Source organism: Cibotium barometz, chromosome 36, assembly GCF_041138505.1.
Source record: "Cibotium barometz isolate CiBa-2024 chromosome 36, ASM4113850v1, whole genome shotgun sequence".
NCBI classification, from domain to species: Eukaryota; Viridiplantae; Streptophyta; class Polypodiopsida; order Cyatheales; family Cibotiaceae; genus Cibotium; species Cibotium barometz.
In genome coordinates, this window is record NC_141081.1 from 39,892,018 (window position 1) to 39,910,517 (window position 18,500).

The following is an 18,500-nucleotide window of genomic DNA, read 5'->3' on the forward strand; positions in this document are numbered from 1 at the left end:
TGCAACCCTACCGCCGTTGTAGTCTGAATCGACCCCCCTTAACTTCTCCCCTGGCCACATTATACCGAGCATAGAAAGAGAGCACGGACCGGTCTGCTGGCAAGACAGAGAAGTAAAGGGTGAAAGAGAGAGGCTCCGCACTGCATAGTAGTGACTTTTCTAAAGTTGGAAGATAATATTTTCTAAAGATGGCCGGCTAACGAAGCCTAGAAAGTAGAAACTATGCGTGAACCGACGAGCTGCCGACCGGTCAGTCCATGTGAACTTGCTCTTAGGCGTCCTTGCTATTAGGACATGAACTATGGTTTCTGTAAGGAAGCTAGCAGTTGAAGAACAATACAGCTAGCAATTGAAGGCCACGCAATTCCTCAGTTTCCTTGCTTTTTCTTGTGTGTGGCATTGCATTTAATTTCATGGCATTATTAAGGCAGTTAGCTTCCCCGCGAGCTGTAATTACAAGCTTCTCTCTTTCTCTCCCTCTCTCTCCCCCTCTAGGCTCTCTCTCTCGCCCGGCCTCCAGCTGCTTCGATTCTAAGCTCAGTTCCTTACCATTTCAGCAACATGTGCACTGTCTCTGGCTTTGCTTATAGAGCCCTCTTCACGCTTTGGCTAGTGCTCGCTGCTGCTGCATGCGCACTCGGCGCAGAAGAGAAGTCGATCATTCTAGAGTACTACATGCACAACGACGTGGGTGAGAACTTGGTGGTGGAAATACCAGCTGGCGCTAATGCCAGCGCCACCGTCAACTTTGGCACACTGTTAGTCATGGACTTGCCCTTGACCGTCGGCCCGGACCTCAACTCCACCAGCCTGGGTGCTGAGAGGTGCATCGCCACCACCCTCTCCTTGCACTACAACCCCAATTACATGGCCAGCGTGCACATGTGCAGCGTGAACTACGATGACGGTGTCTACAGTGGTACCTTCAGTACCATGGGTGAACTCAACATCCTGCAACCCGAAAGCTTTGAGTATGGAATCACAGGAGGCTCCAACGACTTCCGAGGAGTCCAAGGTTATGCCGTCGCTTCTCTCCACAGCACTAACCAAACCCGCCACACCTTCCATTTCACTGTTTACCTCCGACTTCCGGATCCCCCCATGACCCACAACACTGTCAATTCCCTCTTAAAGTAAACTATGGTCGTTGGACCCTTAGTTGTATGATGGCAGAAAATATGAGATAAACGTCAGGTTTCGCCTTGGACTGTATGTCATATCATGATGGTGCTATATATATTGAGTTTTTACTGCTAAATTGCATCCATTAGCATTTCTGAAGGGTATCTCCACAGCTTCTCAATAACTAGTAAGTGTTGATAATTTGGTAGCTCAATAAGTGACACATTAACATAATAATATTCATAGTTAGCTAAGTTCATAATGTTATTGTTGTGATTTTCTATAGAAAGCTAGTGATCGCCAATAAGAAGAGTAAAAAATCTCAAGTCAATTTCACAAATGTTGGACGAAAAGGATATGTTGGAGTGAAGCAAGAATTGGTATTTTCTTTATATCTATGATTTATTTAATTCTTATCAATTGTTTGTTTCTTTATGAAGTATAATTTCAAAGTTATGTAGGCTATACAACTTAAAGGGTCTCCAACTCAAAAAGAGATCTTTGTGGAGGGTCACACCTCCAAGGGTTATGGGTCAAAAGAAAGAGGATCATTGTCGAGCTACTACACCTGAAAAGTTTGAAGTAGTGGAATTTACTCTCTAAATGTAATTGTGTGCATGTAATATTCCTTTGAAATTCTTATTTACACTTCAAAATTTTTAGATGGTAGAAGTACTATAATAGTGTTTTATTGACTTTTTTAATTATTAGGACTCTGATGTGGATACATTGCTAGAAATATCAAGTAGATCAACACTGAAAACAAAGTAGATCAACACTGAAAACAAAGTAGCATAATGTGGTGGTACTTCAAAGCTTGTCATTAACCATGAAGATTCTTCTTCTCAAGCTGATACTCTTGTCAAAAAGTTGAAATAGAAGGATGAAGGTATGGATTCTTTGAGAGAAGAGCTAGAAGCTTTGAAGAGAACGTTGTCAAGCTCTTTTTCTACACCGCCACAGGTAACTTATATATATTAATTAAAGGCATAACCACCCATGGGTACAAAAGGTGTTAATTATATCACGCAATAATGTAGGCCTATGCCCATGTTAATCCACATCTTAAAACAACACCAACATCAATTGGAGCCAATGAGGTCAGTTATGCATCTTTAATATTTGACTTTAATAATATAAAATGGTTTAGATTATAGATTCATATATATTTTTAAGATGTTCATAAGTATGATTTTTTTAAGGGTGGATGTCTTCAAAAGGGCCAAAGAGTGAAGATTTTGCACAAGGGCTTAGGAGAAATTATTGGTTTAGGAACCATCAAAAGCTTAGATCCTCACTTCATTATACATATTGTACCAATCGAGCCAGGATTTATAGAAGTTATTAATGTTATAATCAAAACTGCCCCTTTATTCAAAGCATCAGAGGAGATAGCGGATTTAGAGCAAGCTATTAAATTAAATGTTGCATGAAATCCCTGTCATGTGACACCTTTATGATGGGTTTCTTAGCTCATGTTGTTGTTAGTTGTTATCTCAAAAAAATGCATTGGTTTCTTTCTATCTCAAGAGCTCTTTTTGTAAAAGAAATTATTTTTATGTCAATTTGAAAGTTAAAAAGTACTATTTTATTGCTTCCTATCTTTTATGCAATATAGTATGTGTTCTTTGAAACTTGCAATTTCTTGTCATTAATGAAAGTGCCTTTGATATGCTATCATACACAAAGATGACATAAGTTTTTCAAAGTGAGCTCTCTTTTTCCATTTCTTGTGGATCTAATGAATAAATGGCATTGTGTGTGCCGTTTATCATGGATAAATGGCATTATGTGTGCATTTTCCATTAGATAAATGGCGCTATGTGTGCTATTTCTCATGTATAAATGGCAGTGTTTGTGCCATTACTTATAAATAAATAGCATTTTCTTAGCCATTTTAAATTAAACACATTAGAGTTTCTTGTGTCATTTCATATGGATAAATGACACTTCTTATGCCATTTCTTCTAAGTAAATGTCATCTTTGTGTTGCCATTTACACCATACATGGTGCCCGAACCCTAGATAAGTATGTTATGTAGATGATGCATTAGATGCGTTAGAAAGGGTGTGCGTGTGAAATGAGCATATTGTTTTTTTATCGAAGGACACTCCTCAAAAGAGGGTGTGTGACTTACAAACCAAGGTTGTAAATAACTAAATTAAAATCATTAGCTTCATGCCTTTGCTAAACCCTATTATATAGAAACCCTAACCCTAGCACATAGGTACTTTGTATGGAGGTGTACATATATTGTACTCATAGCTTAGCAAATAATGAGTCATGCACAAACATGTACCATTTGACTTGACTTGGCCATGGTAGTAAAAGAGGTAAGACAAGGCATTTGCAAGAAGAGGAACAATCATAGCATCGGGCGCTTGTTCTAGTGTGGTTAAAGGGGGTGACTTGTAACCTGGAGGTACTAGGTTCGATCCTTGGCTAGACACCCAATTGTTACCTTGCCCTCACTTTGTAGAGGAGATGAGGGGTCCTCATGGAGTATGTTGCTCTCTTCTAGTAGTCGCCAAAAGTTTTTAAAAAAGGAAGAGGAACAATCATAATGTTGTAAAAATACATAGTTTGGTGACAATGTCCTCTAGTTGGCAAACTATCTAAGAGAAGTAGATTGTTGTAGATGATTTAACATAAAAATTATGTTTGTGAGAAAAATAATAAGGATCTTGATTGAAATAAATGAATGGGTATTGCCTTTATGGCTTTTTCATGTTAAGATATGAATAAGATAGGTTACAATGATAGCATATATACACTTTTGAACTTTTTGCTTACATCAATGCATATATAAATGAGTATGTGTTCCATAATGTTTTTAGTCTTTTTAATAATCTTAGAATGTTTTTTTCTTGTCAGTCCTTCACTTATTTGATTGTTATGATTTTGCTCACTTCTCTCACAATTGTAAGTTTCTTCTTCCAAAGTAGATGGGCAGAGAGCTAGTGTAAACTGCCCAAGAAGCGTAGGAGTGGGTGTGCATTGCTTGACCATGAGCACAATTGAACATTTTGGCACTTAATCAGGGTGGAGTTAAGCTCATGGAATCAATCTCGATGATCTGGAAGCTGTGTAGGCAAGTGTCTTGAGGTAATACGCCCCTTTCGGACCTATTTTTGCACTTAGAATTTCATTTTGAGCTAAGATTCAGAATTCGAACTTTTATGGGCTACGAATTCTTACAGTATTCAGCCCGTCTTTCTTCGTGCTACTCCCTGCCCTCAGGTCGTCTCTTTCTGTGGCTCCTATGCACTCCATTCTTCAGCATTTCAACCTCCTGTTCAGCACGACTTTGGTCTTGGTAAGATTCTACTTCTTCCTTACCCCAGGAACTCATTGAACAGGTACCCATTGCTTGGACACAGTTTCCAGCTTGCAATTTCAGATTGTGTTGGCAGTGATTGGATGCATTATTGCACTTGAGCTACACTTTCAGATTTCAGATTTGGGTTACAGAGGTTGATGGCATTTGCAGTGATTGCATAGAGCCTGTTTGCTCTGGGTTGCATTGTTTTTACTTGCAAGTATTTGAGTCAGTTGTTTGTGAAGTCACCATGTCTCTTTCAGAGAGTTTTGGAACCATGTCTCTTCAAGAGAGTTTTGGAACCATGACCAAAAGGGATAAGTTGGAAGGTCCCAACTATGCATTGTAGTCATTTATGCTGCGAAATATTTTGGTTGGCAAGGGTCTTTGGGACATTGTGAGTGGAGATGAGACTAGGCCTGCCTGCAGCATCTACTAGCACTAGCTCATCCACTATAAGTTAGACACCTGCTACTCCTCCTGCTCCATCTACTTCTCTTTTAGATGAGCAGAAGAAGTTTGATAGAAGGAATGCCCAAGATTTGTCATTGATTGCCCTCTCAGTGAAGAGGCACATTATGTCAACCACCATCAAGTTATGTAAAAGTGTCAAGGTGGCATGGGATAAGCTGGAGAGCATGTATCATGTCAAGAATGAGGCTAGAATTCTTGCATTGACCAATCAACTCAAGGAGTTGAAGATGGAGGAAGGTCAAACAATCACTGAGCATATTGCAAAGAGATTACAAAGATCATTGATCTTAGAGATTAGCTATAGCAGGTGTTGATGAGGAAATGGAGGACAAAAAGTTAGTCTCCACTACTCTCAATATCCTGGCCCCTTCTTATGGTACTTTTGTGACATCTTTGATCATTATGCTCAAGGCTGCCCTTGTTTCTTTTGATGAGTTGGTAGGGCTACTCTTACAGGAAGAGGAGAGAACCTCCAATTTTGCCCATTCTTCCCACCAAGGTGAGCAAGAACTTTTCGGAGGGAAGGGCAAATTTCAGCCCAAGGGAGGTAATTTTCAAAAAAAGAACAGCCATGCATATCGGCCCAAGAATGAGGGGAATGCAAGCAACAATGCTAGTCAAGGACCAAAGAAGAAGGGAATATGCAATTACTGCAAGGTGCTAGGTCACTACATTGCAGAATGTTAGAAAAGAATCACAAATGAGAAGAAGAGGCAAGGTACAAATAGTAATTTTGTTGCTCTCCGGCTGAATATTCAAATGCCTCATCTCATGCTCATTATGCACAGAATGACAAGGACTTTGCCTTTGGTGTAATGGATCATGAGATCATTGACACAAGGGGGGAATCTAGTGATTGCAGTGCACATGCTCATGCACATGCCCATGCTCTTATTGAGCCAGTGCCAGAGACACTTGATGCATCTTTGGCTACCACTGACACAATGTATTTGGATAGTGGTGCATCGAGGCACATGACACACCACAGAGATTGGTTTGAGGAGATCACACCTGTTCATGTGGCAGACAGGTGATTTGTGCAAATGATGCTACACAAGACATCACAGGAGTGGGACATGTTCCTATTCTTTTGGATGGTTCAGGGAAGAAACAATACATTCGTGATGTTTGGTATGTGCCAGATTTGAAAAAGAATCTCATTTCAATTTCTTCCATTGATTATGACCAACACATTTTGGTGGAGTTCCAGGATGGCCAATGTCGGATTAAGGATCCCAAGAGGGCTATGCTATTGTGGCTATAGGTACTTATGAGAAAGGGTTGTACAAGCTTGATGCTCAGTCCTATACTCATCATGCTATGGCTGTATCATGTGCTTCTCAAGGTGGTCATTGTTCATCATAGGGCATTGACCTACTTGTATAACAACAAGATGGTCATTGGGATGCCTAAATTACAGCAGCCAACTCATGAAGTGTGTGAAGAGTGTGCTCTTGGAAAATTACACCGCCTACCTTTCAAAAAGGATGGCAAGGGTGATGTCAAAGCAACAAGAGTATTGTAGATAGTGCAGAGTGATGTGTGTGGCCCCATGAATGTGACTACTCATAGCGGGGCAAGGTATTTTGTTACCTTTATTGATGATCTTTCTAGGCTCACTTGGCTTTTCCTCATGAAGCATAAATCAGAAGTATTTTATTGGTTCAAGATATTCAAGGCTATGGCTGAGAATCAAACCAATTCAAAGATACAAACACTTTGTTCAGATAGAGGGGGAGAGTACACTTCAAATGCCTTTGAGGGGTACTTGTAGGAATGTGGCATCAAGCATCATTTGATAGTGCCATACACACCTCACCATAATCCTATTACCAAAAGGAAGAATAGGACACTCATGGAGATGACTCGATGCATGCTAAAATATAAGAAAATCTCAAAGGGATTCTGGGGAGAGGCCATTACTATAGCCACCTACATTTTGAACATATGCCCAACCAAGGCTTTGGTTGATAAGACTCCAGGTACAAGCCCAAGGTTCATCACTTCAAAATTTTTGGATCGGTTGCATATGCTTTAGTTCTAGCCCAACACAGAACAAAGCTTGATGAGACAAGAGTGTCAAATGCATATTTGTGGGATATAGCCTTAAAAGTAAAGGATTTCATCTTTATGATCCTATTACTAGAAAGGTTATCATAAGCAGAGATGTTCCTTTTGTAGAGAATGAAGTAATGCAGCCAGTCAATCTAGGTGGTGGACATTTTGCCGCAGAAACCACTGCACAAAAAGTGCTTCAATTAGGCCTATGGTGGCCAACACTCTTTGGTGATGCCTCAGAATTTGTCAAGATGTGTGAAGAATTCTAGAGATTCGCTACTATAACTCATAACAAGGATCGTATGCCCCAATGGGCAAGCAGAAAGTAATAACAAGACTTTATGCACCATATTGACCAAAATAGTAAATGAACGAAGAAATGATTGGGAACAAAACCTTCCTGCTACTCTTTGGGCCTATACAGTGGCCTATAAGACTACTACTAGAATGAATCCCTTTCATATGGTGTATGGGTTGGAGGGTTATGCCTATGGAATATATTGTGCCCTCTTTAAGAGTGGAAATAAGAAAAACTTAAGGGAAATGAGATATCCGAGAGGTTGTTCCAATTAGAATTCCTTGTTGAGACTAGACTTTGTGCAGCCTATGGATTATATGTTGAAAAGCTTTGAAGAAAAAAATGGTTTGACAACCACTTGAGTAAAAAAGACTTCAAGAAAGGTGACTTAGCGCACTGATGTGTTGTCAAACGAAACAAATAGGAACTCAAGACGCTGGGCATGGGTCCATTTAGAATTTTTGAACTCACTAACTCCAACTCGGCTAGATTAGAAACCTTACATGGCGTACCTTTTGACTCCTATGTAAATGGGAGCAAGTTGCATAGGTTTTATGGACCTTTTACGGAAACCATTCTTACAGAAAGCCATCCATGAAGCTAAACTAAGGAAACATGAGGAGAAAGAGAAACAAAAGCTCACTCAGCTGGAAACTAGGGCTCGTAAGCGAGATAAGGAAACAAAAATCTAATAGGCTATCTATTCAAAACTGCAATGTGGCTAGCCAAAATTGGGAAAATAATGATTATATCCCACCAAGATGGGTATACCTAGGATTCTGTGCCATGAACACACTTTATCCTTCATTATGTTTACTTGACACGGGAGTTGGCTTAAGCCTCGGCTTAAGCCTCATGTCTTATGAAACTTGGGCTAGAATGTATTCAGGTCTAGCATTGAGTTTGTTCAATGGTTGTGTCTCCAAGTCCCTCGACTTGTTAAATGTGTCTTATTATATAAAAAATGATCTTGTGGAAGGTATTTTTCATGTCATGAATGCAAGGGAAATGAAAGAGGAAGTCATACTATGCAAAAATTGGATGGCCAGATATGTCTTGGACATTCAATGGATAGTTCATACATTCATGGCTCACCTACCCTCAGGCAACCAGACTATCTATTTGTCGAATGAGGTGCCGGATGCCAAAATGTACCGTATGTGTGCACCCATTAAATGGGCAAGGTTTTCAAAAAACTATAGTTCAGATGACGAAGCAACACTTGCACCAAACTGGGAAGTCTTATTGCCCAAGGGAAGGCAAATTTTAAGCAACAATGCCCATAGCAAATATTCCTGAGTTCTAACCTTAGTGTCCTTACCTGTTTTGTTCAAAAATACAAATGGGTTGCCAAAAAAGACCTGAAATGTCTAGCATCAGCACACACCAAGAACTCCTTTTGGTTACGCAAGTCTAAAATCTATAAGCTCTCCACAAATGATGAGTAGAGTCCACATGCTGTCAAACCAACTCCATCTGGAAAGGAAGAGAAAATCCACCCCTGTCCAGCAAAAAGACTAAATATTGGCTGATCTATGGCCACTAAGTCTACAAAGTGGATCCAAACAAGGAACCTATGCCCTATTACTTAGAAAGAATTGGCTATAGATTTGTAGATAGTGGAAGCACACAAGGTCAAGGATGGGTCTACGAAAGCATGTTCTCCAGAGCCATCAATAGTAAAACCACTATTCAACGATGGGAGCCAACATGTAAAAAATCCCCCCCCAAACAAGGAAATTTGAATTTCCCACTAACCTTACAAAAAAGATCGAAAAAATGGTTCATGTGTGAACCATTTTTCGCACTTGCACAACTTAAGGCCTCACGTCCTAGGGATCTGCGCACCCAAAAAAAATGGTTCATGCATGAACCATTTTCTGCACTCTCACGGCTTAAGGTCTCATGTCCTAAGGGTCCGCGCACAGAGAAAAATTCAAAAATCGGTTCACATCCTAAGTGTTTCACGACGTGAACCCTTAAGTGTTTCAAGACGTGAAATAGTCCTCACACAAAAAAAAACTAATTTTTTTTGGTGACGTTTGGGTTCATGATGTTAAACCCTAAGTAATTGGCGACGTGAAACAGTCCCTAAAAAAAAGTTTAAAAAATCAAATTTGATAAAATCTATGAAGTCCTCTTCACAACGTGAACTGCACCCTGCTAGTTCACGATGTGAAAGGGGGTCCGTTGGCCACAGGGATTTCATTAACGTCTTCACAATTTCGTGATCACGTTAACAAAACCTATTGTTAACATATTAAAACTTGTGATCACATTGTATATTCACATGACCTGAGCAATGACCTGCCAGAACCCACTAGTCCCGTAACACCTCCGGGCTTTTGATTTTCCCAGCGGGCCCGCCGGGATAAGCAGTTATCCCAGCGGGCCCGCTGGGAAAAGCAAAGAACACCGGCGGGGTTCTATTCTGTTTATAAACACTTCCCGACACCCATCGTGGAACTTTTGGGAGATAGTCCTTGTTTTGGGGGCGTGATATCTCTCCTCAAAGTACTTGTAGAGCTCTCGAGTTGCTAGAAGTGTCCTCTTGGGAAGAACGTCCTTATCTTAGGGGCTGTCGTCTTTCCTTGTAGGCACTCCTAAGGCTATTGAGCCACTCGTCCTTAGTTCTTTGAATTGGGGGCAGGGTGTGGTTCGTAGTAGCTAATACTTGCGGAGATTTAGGGACAAATTTGGAGTCATTCAGCTTTGCATTTGAGCTACGTAGGTAATCTACCTCATTCTGCTTTATGAATGGTTGGATGGAGCCAAGAGTCCTGCTTAGGGGCTTGTATTGGTTCTTGATACTTGATATAGTTTAGAGTAGACAAGGGTCTATTGTCCTATACTAGAGTATTGGGCAAGCATAGATCTTTGATTTTCTTTGTGAATGTTAGAGAAGGTCTATTGTCCTATACTAGAGTATTGGGCAAGAATAGATCTTTGATTGTGTAAAGTATCCTTAATTGGGTACAAAAGGCATCCTTCATTGGGGGTGCAATGTGCATGATAGTTTCGAAGTAGTTTTGTGGTAAGACCTTGCAAGATAGTTTGAAGTAGTTTTGTGTTATGTGATGATCTTTTGTATTTGTCAAGATAGTTTCGAAGTACTTTGTCTGCTAATGTATGTTTTGTAATACGTGAGTGACTTTGTTGTTTTTTCATTTGTGTATTCATTGTTATATGCTTGGTTGAATAGGTTATTTGTTCAGATGGAGGACAATGTTGGATCCAGTGATACCTCCAATAGAGTCCAAATTTCAAATAGCAGGAAAAAAAAGGCACCTGGGATAGAGTGGCAATATGCAATTAACGTTGGTGATCGATTCATAGATTGGGAGTGTAAGCTATGCCATGCAGTAAAATCAGATGGGGCGCCTCGACTAAGAGAACACTTTTTAGGCGGACCGAAGAAAAAGTCATGTACCCACCCCTCTGCACCTGTAGTGGCCAAACGCATAAGAGAAGAAATTCAAAAGAAAAATTCAAGAAAACATGACACTCCTACCGTTAATGTATCAAGGCAGCAAGAACACTGTTGTTCTAATCATCAAACTCCCGCTACATCGCCTACTTGTACTCCGAACGGCAATGTGCAACCAGAAAGTAATCTACCCAGTGCATCTTCCTGCAAGCGAAACTTTGACGTAGGAAATATACCCATGCGTCAAACTTCATTGCAAGAAAGCCTACGTCAAGGTCGACTCGATGATGCACAACTCGCCCTTGCTGAAGCGATTTACTTTTCTGGGAGTGCTATGATGATGGTGGACAGTGAGCATTGGAAGAGAGCATGGAAGAAAATTGGTGAGTTTGGACCAGGGTTTTCACCGCCTACGTACCATGCTATGCGAAATGATCTATTAGAGAAATGTTATGCGCAAGTAAAAGAACATGTACAAAGAATAATTCTTAGCAATATAGAGCTTTCTGGATGTAGTATAGTAAGTGATGGATGGTCTAATGTACAAAGAAAACCATTAATTAATATAATGGTTATTTCACCTAGAGGTGAGACTTTCATCCGTGCTGTGGATTCAGCTGGTTCAATCAAAACTGGGGCTTACATTGCTCAAGTCATTGGCTCTGTGATAGAGGAAGTGGGTTCCAAAAATGTAGTCCAAGTCATCATGGACAATGCAAAGAATTGCAAAAATGCATCCAAAATCCTACAGCGACAATATCCACATGTTTTTCCGGTAGGCTGTAATACTCATAGTTTGAATCTTGTATTAAAAGATTGGTATAAAAGTGATGATACCAAATGGTTTGCCTCAATCGTCGACACTGCTCGCCAGCTTGTCAGATTCATGCTCAAGAGACAGAGAGTGTTAGATATTTTTCGACCTCGCATGTCAGTTATGTTAAAGCTTCCAGCGGAGACTAGGTTTTGCACTCACTTTTACACTTTTGAGTCTCTTCTTAGAAATAAAGATGCAGTTTGCGAAACATTTACATGCATGGTATTTCATGACTGGGAGAGCACTCAACTTGAAAAAGTGAAAGAGAAAATCAAAGTCTTGAAGGCAGTGCTTACGAGAAGAAGTTGGTGGAACAGTGTGATGGATGCATACCATGTAATGATGCCTGTTATGTATGCCGTACGAAGTCTTGATCAAAGAGTGCCTAATCTCGGGAAAGCATGGATGCAATGGTGGACTGTCTAGCGGAGTTTGGAGTGTCTTGAGAAATTAGAGCATTCAGTGGTGGAAAAGCAATGGCGTGTACCATTCTCGAGTAGACAAAGAAAAGTCCTATTGAAGTACTTTCATGCTAGATAGATTGGAGCGCATTCACCACTACACAGTGCTGCTTACATGTTAGATCCTGAATATTGGAATATGGATTTGATGTCCAACGTTGAGGTGGTGCAAGATTTTTATAAAGTGGTAAACACTTTCTATAATAATGTTGATGATCGTGTAAAGTGCATAAAGGAGATGACCTCATTTCGATTGAAAGAGGGTTTATTTTCCAACTCCCTTGTTCAACAAATGGCTAAAGAGCAACCTGCATGGAAGTGGTGGATGATGAATGGTGGTGAGCATTATGCTTTATTGCGCAACCTTGCGATGAAGGTTCTAAGTCAGTGCTCTTCAAACTCAGGCTCAAAAAGAAACTGGAGCATGTACAAATATATTCACAGTACTATTCGCAATCGACTTCTTGCAGATCGAGCAGATAAACTTGTTTACATGTATTGCAATGAAAAGATCTTATGAGACATTGAAAGCGAAGAGTATGAAGAAGATATGCCCAGATGGATGTACAATTGTAATGATGTAGTAGACGAGAACTTTGATGTTGGACGCACGTTGTGCACCACCCTTGAGATAGAAGACAATTTAGACATTGACTTAGATGAGCTTAATTTAGCAGACGAGAGAGTAAACGGTGAAAGAATTTTGGAGCAAGATACTAACATAGAGGAAGAAGTCATTTCATTAATTTCATAAAAAGTACTTGTACAAATGATCGTATTTGGAGAAATTATCAATACAAAAGTAGGATTTATGTCTTTCTTAGCTTTCATCTTGAAATAAATTACGAATTGCACTAGGAGTTGCATCTAAAGATCCTAGTGGTTTATATTCGCTAGCCATCCTGAACACTGTATAAATACCTTGATTTATTGGGACACTACACAATGCACATGTGGAAGTATTTTGCATTTGCCTCACTAAACATATTAAGTGGTAGTAGTGTCCACAGGGTAGTATATACTGGCCGATCCACCCATCGAATACTTTGTAACATATAGGACATTGGGGGGTGGAGGAACTAGTAGCCTCAGTAGAAACTCCCACAAGATCAGGATGTATCAAAAAATGAGAGATGTGGTTTCCTTGGCGCACAGGAGCAATACGTGAAGAGATGCTCTGCACATCTTGGCTGATCTTTGTGAGCTGCTCTTGAATCCCTCTATTGGCCGGGGGAGGAGTTGACGCTTGAGATAATCGCTCAGCTTCTTTCTCCTTCTCTGCTAGCTGTGTCCCTAAGCTTTCTTTGACCTTGTTTAACTCCAATCCAGCGCCCTCCACCATGAGAGCAAGTTCTTCCCTTGTGAATGTCACTGTCTCTTCACGTATGTCGTGGGTGTTGACAGTGGCCTCTTTGGAGGCAAAGTCCACTGGTGTTTCTAGGATAAATTGAACATGCCATGTTTGGGGTACTTTGAACATAAAATGTATATTGAAACTAACCCACTTACTTGCAAGTTTTTTGTGGTGGTTGAGTATGTGTTGGAAGCAGATTTGATCTTGGGGTGTCAATGGAATATTGCTACCTCGGGGGGGTCACTCACAAAAAAATGTGAATATCACGTGCGTTCAACAGAAGCATAATTTTAATTTATGAAACTTACAGAAATATATTTACATAAGGGTATGATTTAAAATTTTTTCAAAAAAATTTACAGATTCATAAAGAAAAGGGGATATTATATAGAATAAAAAATTCACAAATAAGGGATTTAAAATATAGGCCTTGAACGCACGTGATAGGGATATTTTACATATAGTGACCCCCCCGAGATTGCTACCCAAGCACCAATGTGCTTTGCCAGCGATCGATAGGGTCATCATGATGGTCAACAGCACAAAGTTGATAATACCATACTACAAGGGGAAGAGGATCTAACCCTAATGGATTTCTATGATGTTTAACACAAAATGTTACAAGCCTCTTCCACGAAAGCCCCTCTACACAATGACCTACCATCTGCATCAATGACTAACTTCAATAAAGCATTTACTCCTTCAACCCCATCATCACGAAGTTCGATGCCAAAGCCTTGCAATCAACATCTATTCCTAAAAAAGTTCTCTTGTGCAACCATCTATCTCTAACAAGGAACTCAAAGGAAAAACCCCAAAGCAAATGCCTCTTCATCATCTAACCTTGCCAAAAGAGGGGAATGTATGCTCACAAAAGCCTCCACATCAGTAACCACCACTCTACAAGAGACTAGAACCTCATCTCGTCAACAATGGCCATGAGTCTCAAACTTGAAGCCTCGGCGACAACTAATGTGAAAGAGGGCTCAGCACAACCATCCACTTCAAACAAAAATAAAAATCCACTAAGACAACAAAAATCAAGGTAACTTAATGCTATCAAAATGTGGGTGGAGAATCAGCTACTTGTTGCTCAAGGCTACTACGAAGGTGCCAATCAAATTTGGGTGCCTTGACAGTCAAAGGCTCTTCCTCAATGCATCACTCAGAGGCTAAGGAAAAAGAAAAGTACTCCACAAAACCATCCACAAAAGCCTATGCGAGTTCCTAAGCAAAATCTAACATCTCAACAAGTGTGGGTACCCAAAATATTACTGTAAGCATAAGGATACTACCAAGGAAATACCAACGCTTGGATTTCCAAGAACATCACAAATTCCCCTAATCTTGCACAAAGAAGGAAGCCTCAGCACCAAAAGCATCAGCCCCACCAATTTATAATGTTCATCAAAGATGGGTGCCTGTGCACATGCTTCAACACAAGAAGGATATTATGAAGGTAATACCATCATATGGTTGCCAAAATTGAACAATGTGAAGAAAGCCTCACAATGAACTTCAACCCCAACAAGTTCACTAAAAGTTCGATAAGAATGGAGGCCCAAGAAACACCATGCAAGTCACTCAACCACTCTCATACATGTAGCACACCTACACAAGAGCTTGTGTATTCAAGAAACCCCCAATGGTAACTAACTAGTACGAACAGTCTCTGCTAGTGGCTCTAATCTCCCCTCAAAGGCCCTAAAACAATGGGCTCTCCAGGTGAATTATATGGTGAGGCTACTGAGGAGCTCCCATCGTAAATCCCTCTCCTGTGTCCAGCCGCGACATGGACAAGAAATCCAGTGAACGAACAAGGCGAGGCTGGTCCCTAATAAATCTGATGGCCTGGCTGTCCTGCTCCATCTCGTATCCTAGAGCAGGCCCTGACAAAGTCGACCAAGTAGCATCTCCCCACGTATACATGCCCTCTAGAGAGAGGGGGCCAAAATACGCAACATCCTCAGCCAAATCTACTGCGCCTATGGACAGTCCCATAGGCAATGTCTCTGTGTCTCCAATGGGTGGCCACATCAGACGCAGGTCGGGCGGAAGGCCAATGTAGACAAGCGAGGTGCCAACTGTAGAGCCCTTGTGGGCAACCAGCCCCACTGGAAAGTCGAGATCTTGCATGCCTGTCGGCTAGCCCAAAGCCTGGTCCATCCTTCAGGAACTCCTGTGAGAGTCCCTGTAGCCGCCAATGCTCCAATGCAGCTGGAGAGACCATCCTCCTCGTAGTCAAAATATGCCACCCCAACCGAAAAGTGTACTGGAAAAAGGTTGCCACCCCAACCGAAAAGTGTACTGGAAAAAGGTTATCTCTGTGGCCTCGAGGGACGCATAAGGATCATGCCACACTCGTACTTGCCAGGGTCCCACTGGAGCCGGGCCAAGGGGCGCGTAGCACATGCCCATATGCGCCAATCAGAGTCCACATCTGCAGGGTCTGGATCAATATGCCACTTCCAAGACGTGGCGGCCACTACCCGTATCCTTTGAAAGATGCACTCTGCAACCAAAGGCGACTCTGCCTCCACTCTCTAAAGTCTCCCCTCATCCTGTATCTCATAGTAGAGGCATCTACCATTCTCAATGCAAGCTCTGATAGCAATCAGGATCTCCAACTATGTAAAGGCTCCCATCTACCGTGGGGCCGTTGGCTCTTGAAAGGCGTGAACCACTCCTGAGTGAGTGCCTCCTGAATGTCATCCCTCATAGTCAGCCCCCCTCTGAAGTGACTCAGCCTCTCCGCCTGTATCTCCTCCGCGAGACTGCAAAAGGCCTGCCAATCTCCAAAACTGCGTGCTGGGCCTACCACCAATGGTCCCAAGCCCGCTCCTCATCACAAGTGGGAGGTCTCTGAGAAAGCCCCGGTCTCAAAAGCTCCCAAGCTCGTAGGATGCTCAAGGCAAATCTGTCCTCCCATCCTCTACTGAGGCATGTCCTCCTCATCTCTATGAAGATCCACCGTATCTGTGGTGCCCAAGTGCCCCTTGCTGGTGGGGGAGCTCTAGACTGCAGCCCCACTGAAAAAGAAGCTCCTTCCAAGACTCAGCGCCGCCTGGAAGCAGCCCCTGAACAATAAGCTTCGACAAGGCTCTACTCTGATCATCTGGATCTATAATGCCCAAGCCCCCTGGGCCAGCGGAAGAGTAATAACTGCACAAGCAACCTTAACCCGGGTCGGCTGACCATCCTACCCAGACCAAAGAAAGTTCCTGATCAGCCTCTATACCTAGCTGATGCAAGAGCTTGAGAAGATCCAGCAAGACGTGATGTACCACATAGTCGCTAAAAGCACACCTGATTTGTCACCACCACCCTCCCAGCCAAGGATACCCGAGCTGTACTCCAATATAAAAGCTTCTTCCGAATGCTCAGAAGAAGTGGGGTGATCTGCTGCTCGGGTGACAAATCAAGTCCAATCTGGCATCCCAGATACCGCACTGCTATGCCAGGAGGAATCCATCTAAAACCCGGGTGTCTGGGCTCCATGCCGGAGCAGGAGCGCTATTGATCCAAAAAAGCTCTGTCTTGTGCCAATTGATCAATGCTCCCAAAGCCACACCAAAAACTTGTAGCGACTACTCTGCCCTCTGTAGATTTGCCTCTTGGCCATGCAGAAACAATCTCGTGTCATCAGCAAACTCAGAATCGAGCAGGTCCTCACCTCGGAGGACTGGAAGCTGGAGTCCTCTCAAACCAACCTCCTCTGCTGTCAGATACATGCTCATAGCCTCTGCAAAGAAAAGAAAAAGGAACGGGGTGAGAGGGCATCCCTGACGAACTGATCTGGTGAACTCAAAACTCGGCCCTCGTTCTCCTGCCCCCATCAACACCTGGTTACGAGCTGTGGAATATAGAGCTGCCACTCCTCGAATCCAGTCTGGCTCAAAACCAGGCGAAGCATAGTGCCCTCTAGGAAACCCCAATCGACTCTATCGTATGCCTACTCAAAATTGAGAAGCATCATGACCAAGTCCTCACCGAGAAATCTAGCTTGGGCCGTCGCCTCCCAGAATGTGAAAATGTCATCAAGGATACTGTGCTCCTTGACGAATCCTGTCTGGGTAGCATGAATCAACTCCCCTAGGAAGGGCTGGTGGATCCTCAAACTCAAGGCCTTTGCTAGGACCTTCTTGTAGACAATATTGAGGATTGTAATAGGCCTCCAATGCCAAATATCATCTGACACTCCCTCCCCCTTGGCGATAAGAAAGATCGAGCCCTCTGAAAAACTCTGTGGCATCACCCTAGTGTCCAAAACATACTGAAAGCCTCTGCAGAGGCCTGGCCCCAAAAGGTCCCAATAGCGCATAAAAAAGGTAGGCGTCAATCTGTCCTCTCCCCAGGGTAACTATGACACAGAAGGACCCTCAAAGCCTCAACAAGCTCATCCTCTCAGAGGGGCTCACCCAAAACTATGTGCATAAGATCTGTGACCCTCCTCTGTACATGGGCCCACACAGTCTATCTGCAAGCATCACATGCCTCGTGGCTGGCTCCGCTGAAAGCAGGTCTCTATAGAACTCAGTGGGCAATAGCTCTAATCTCCCCGGGCTCAGTGGCTAACGATCCAACCTGCCTCCTAAGCTGGCATACTCCTACTCGAGCATGGCGGGGTTCGGTGATCTTAAAAAACTCCCCAGTCACTCTATCACCAAGCTGCGTCCACTGCGAAGCCTGGCGATGATAGTAGAACTCGTGTCTCTGCTCCTCTGCCTCTCTAACCTCTCTTGGCGTGCCTGGCACAACAACACAAAGCAACTATAGATGCGCTTGATAGACGCACAAAATAGCGGGCACGTCTATAAGCGTTGCTTGAATAGAGAAATTACGGGCACGTCTAACAGCGCATCTAATAGCGCATGTACTGACGCTGTGACTACTGCTGCATCGGTCTCTGGGCATGCTGCTGTGGCTGTCTCCCTCTACGGCACCCCTGTCCAAGTTGCCAATCCGAGGTCTCTGTGGGCTGAGCGGGTGTCCCGGAGGTTGCTTGCCTGCTGTCTGCTGTTGAGCCGCATATTTGGGGGCGGGCCATCGGGGGTCTGCTGTTGTGCGGTGAAGGTCGGGGTCTCCTACGAGGGCAGGCCTTGGCCAGGTGGTCGACCTGCCTGCATATAAAACACTAGTTCGGGAGCCTCGAAAACTCCACTCTCTAAT

The 18,500-nt window shown here is 42.6% G+C and overlaps 1 protein-coding gene across 3 annotated transcripts in view; it reads left to right on the forward strand.

Moving 5' to 3' along the window:
- Window positions 1–446: 446 nt before the first annotated feature.
- LOC147617888 (pterocarpan synthase 1-like) overlaps window positions 447–18,500 on the forward strand; it is a 213,923-nt gene continuing 195,869 nt past the window's right edge. For all 3 annotated transcript variants that reach the window (XM_086776143.1, XM_086776144.1, XM_086776145.1), the window contains exon 1: window positions 447–1,015. In XM_086776143.1, coding sequence (XP_086632269.1) covers window positions 562–1,015 — 454 coding nt within the window. In that variant the 5' untranslated portion in view covers window positions 447–561. The remainder of the gene's footprint in view (window positions 1,016–18,500) is intronic.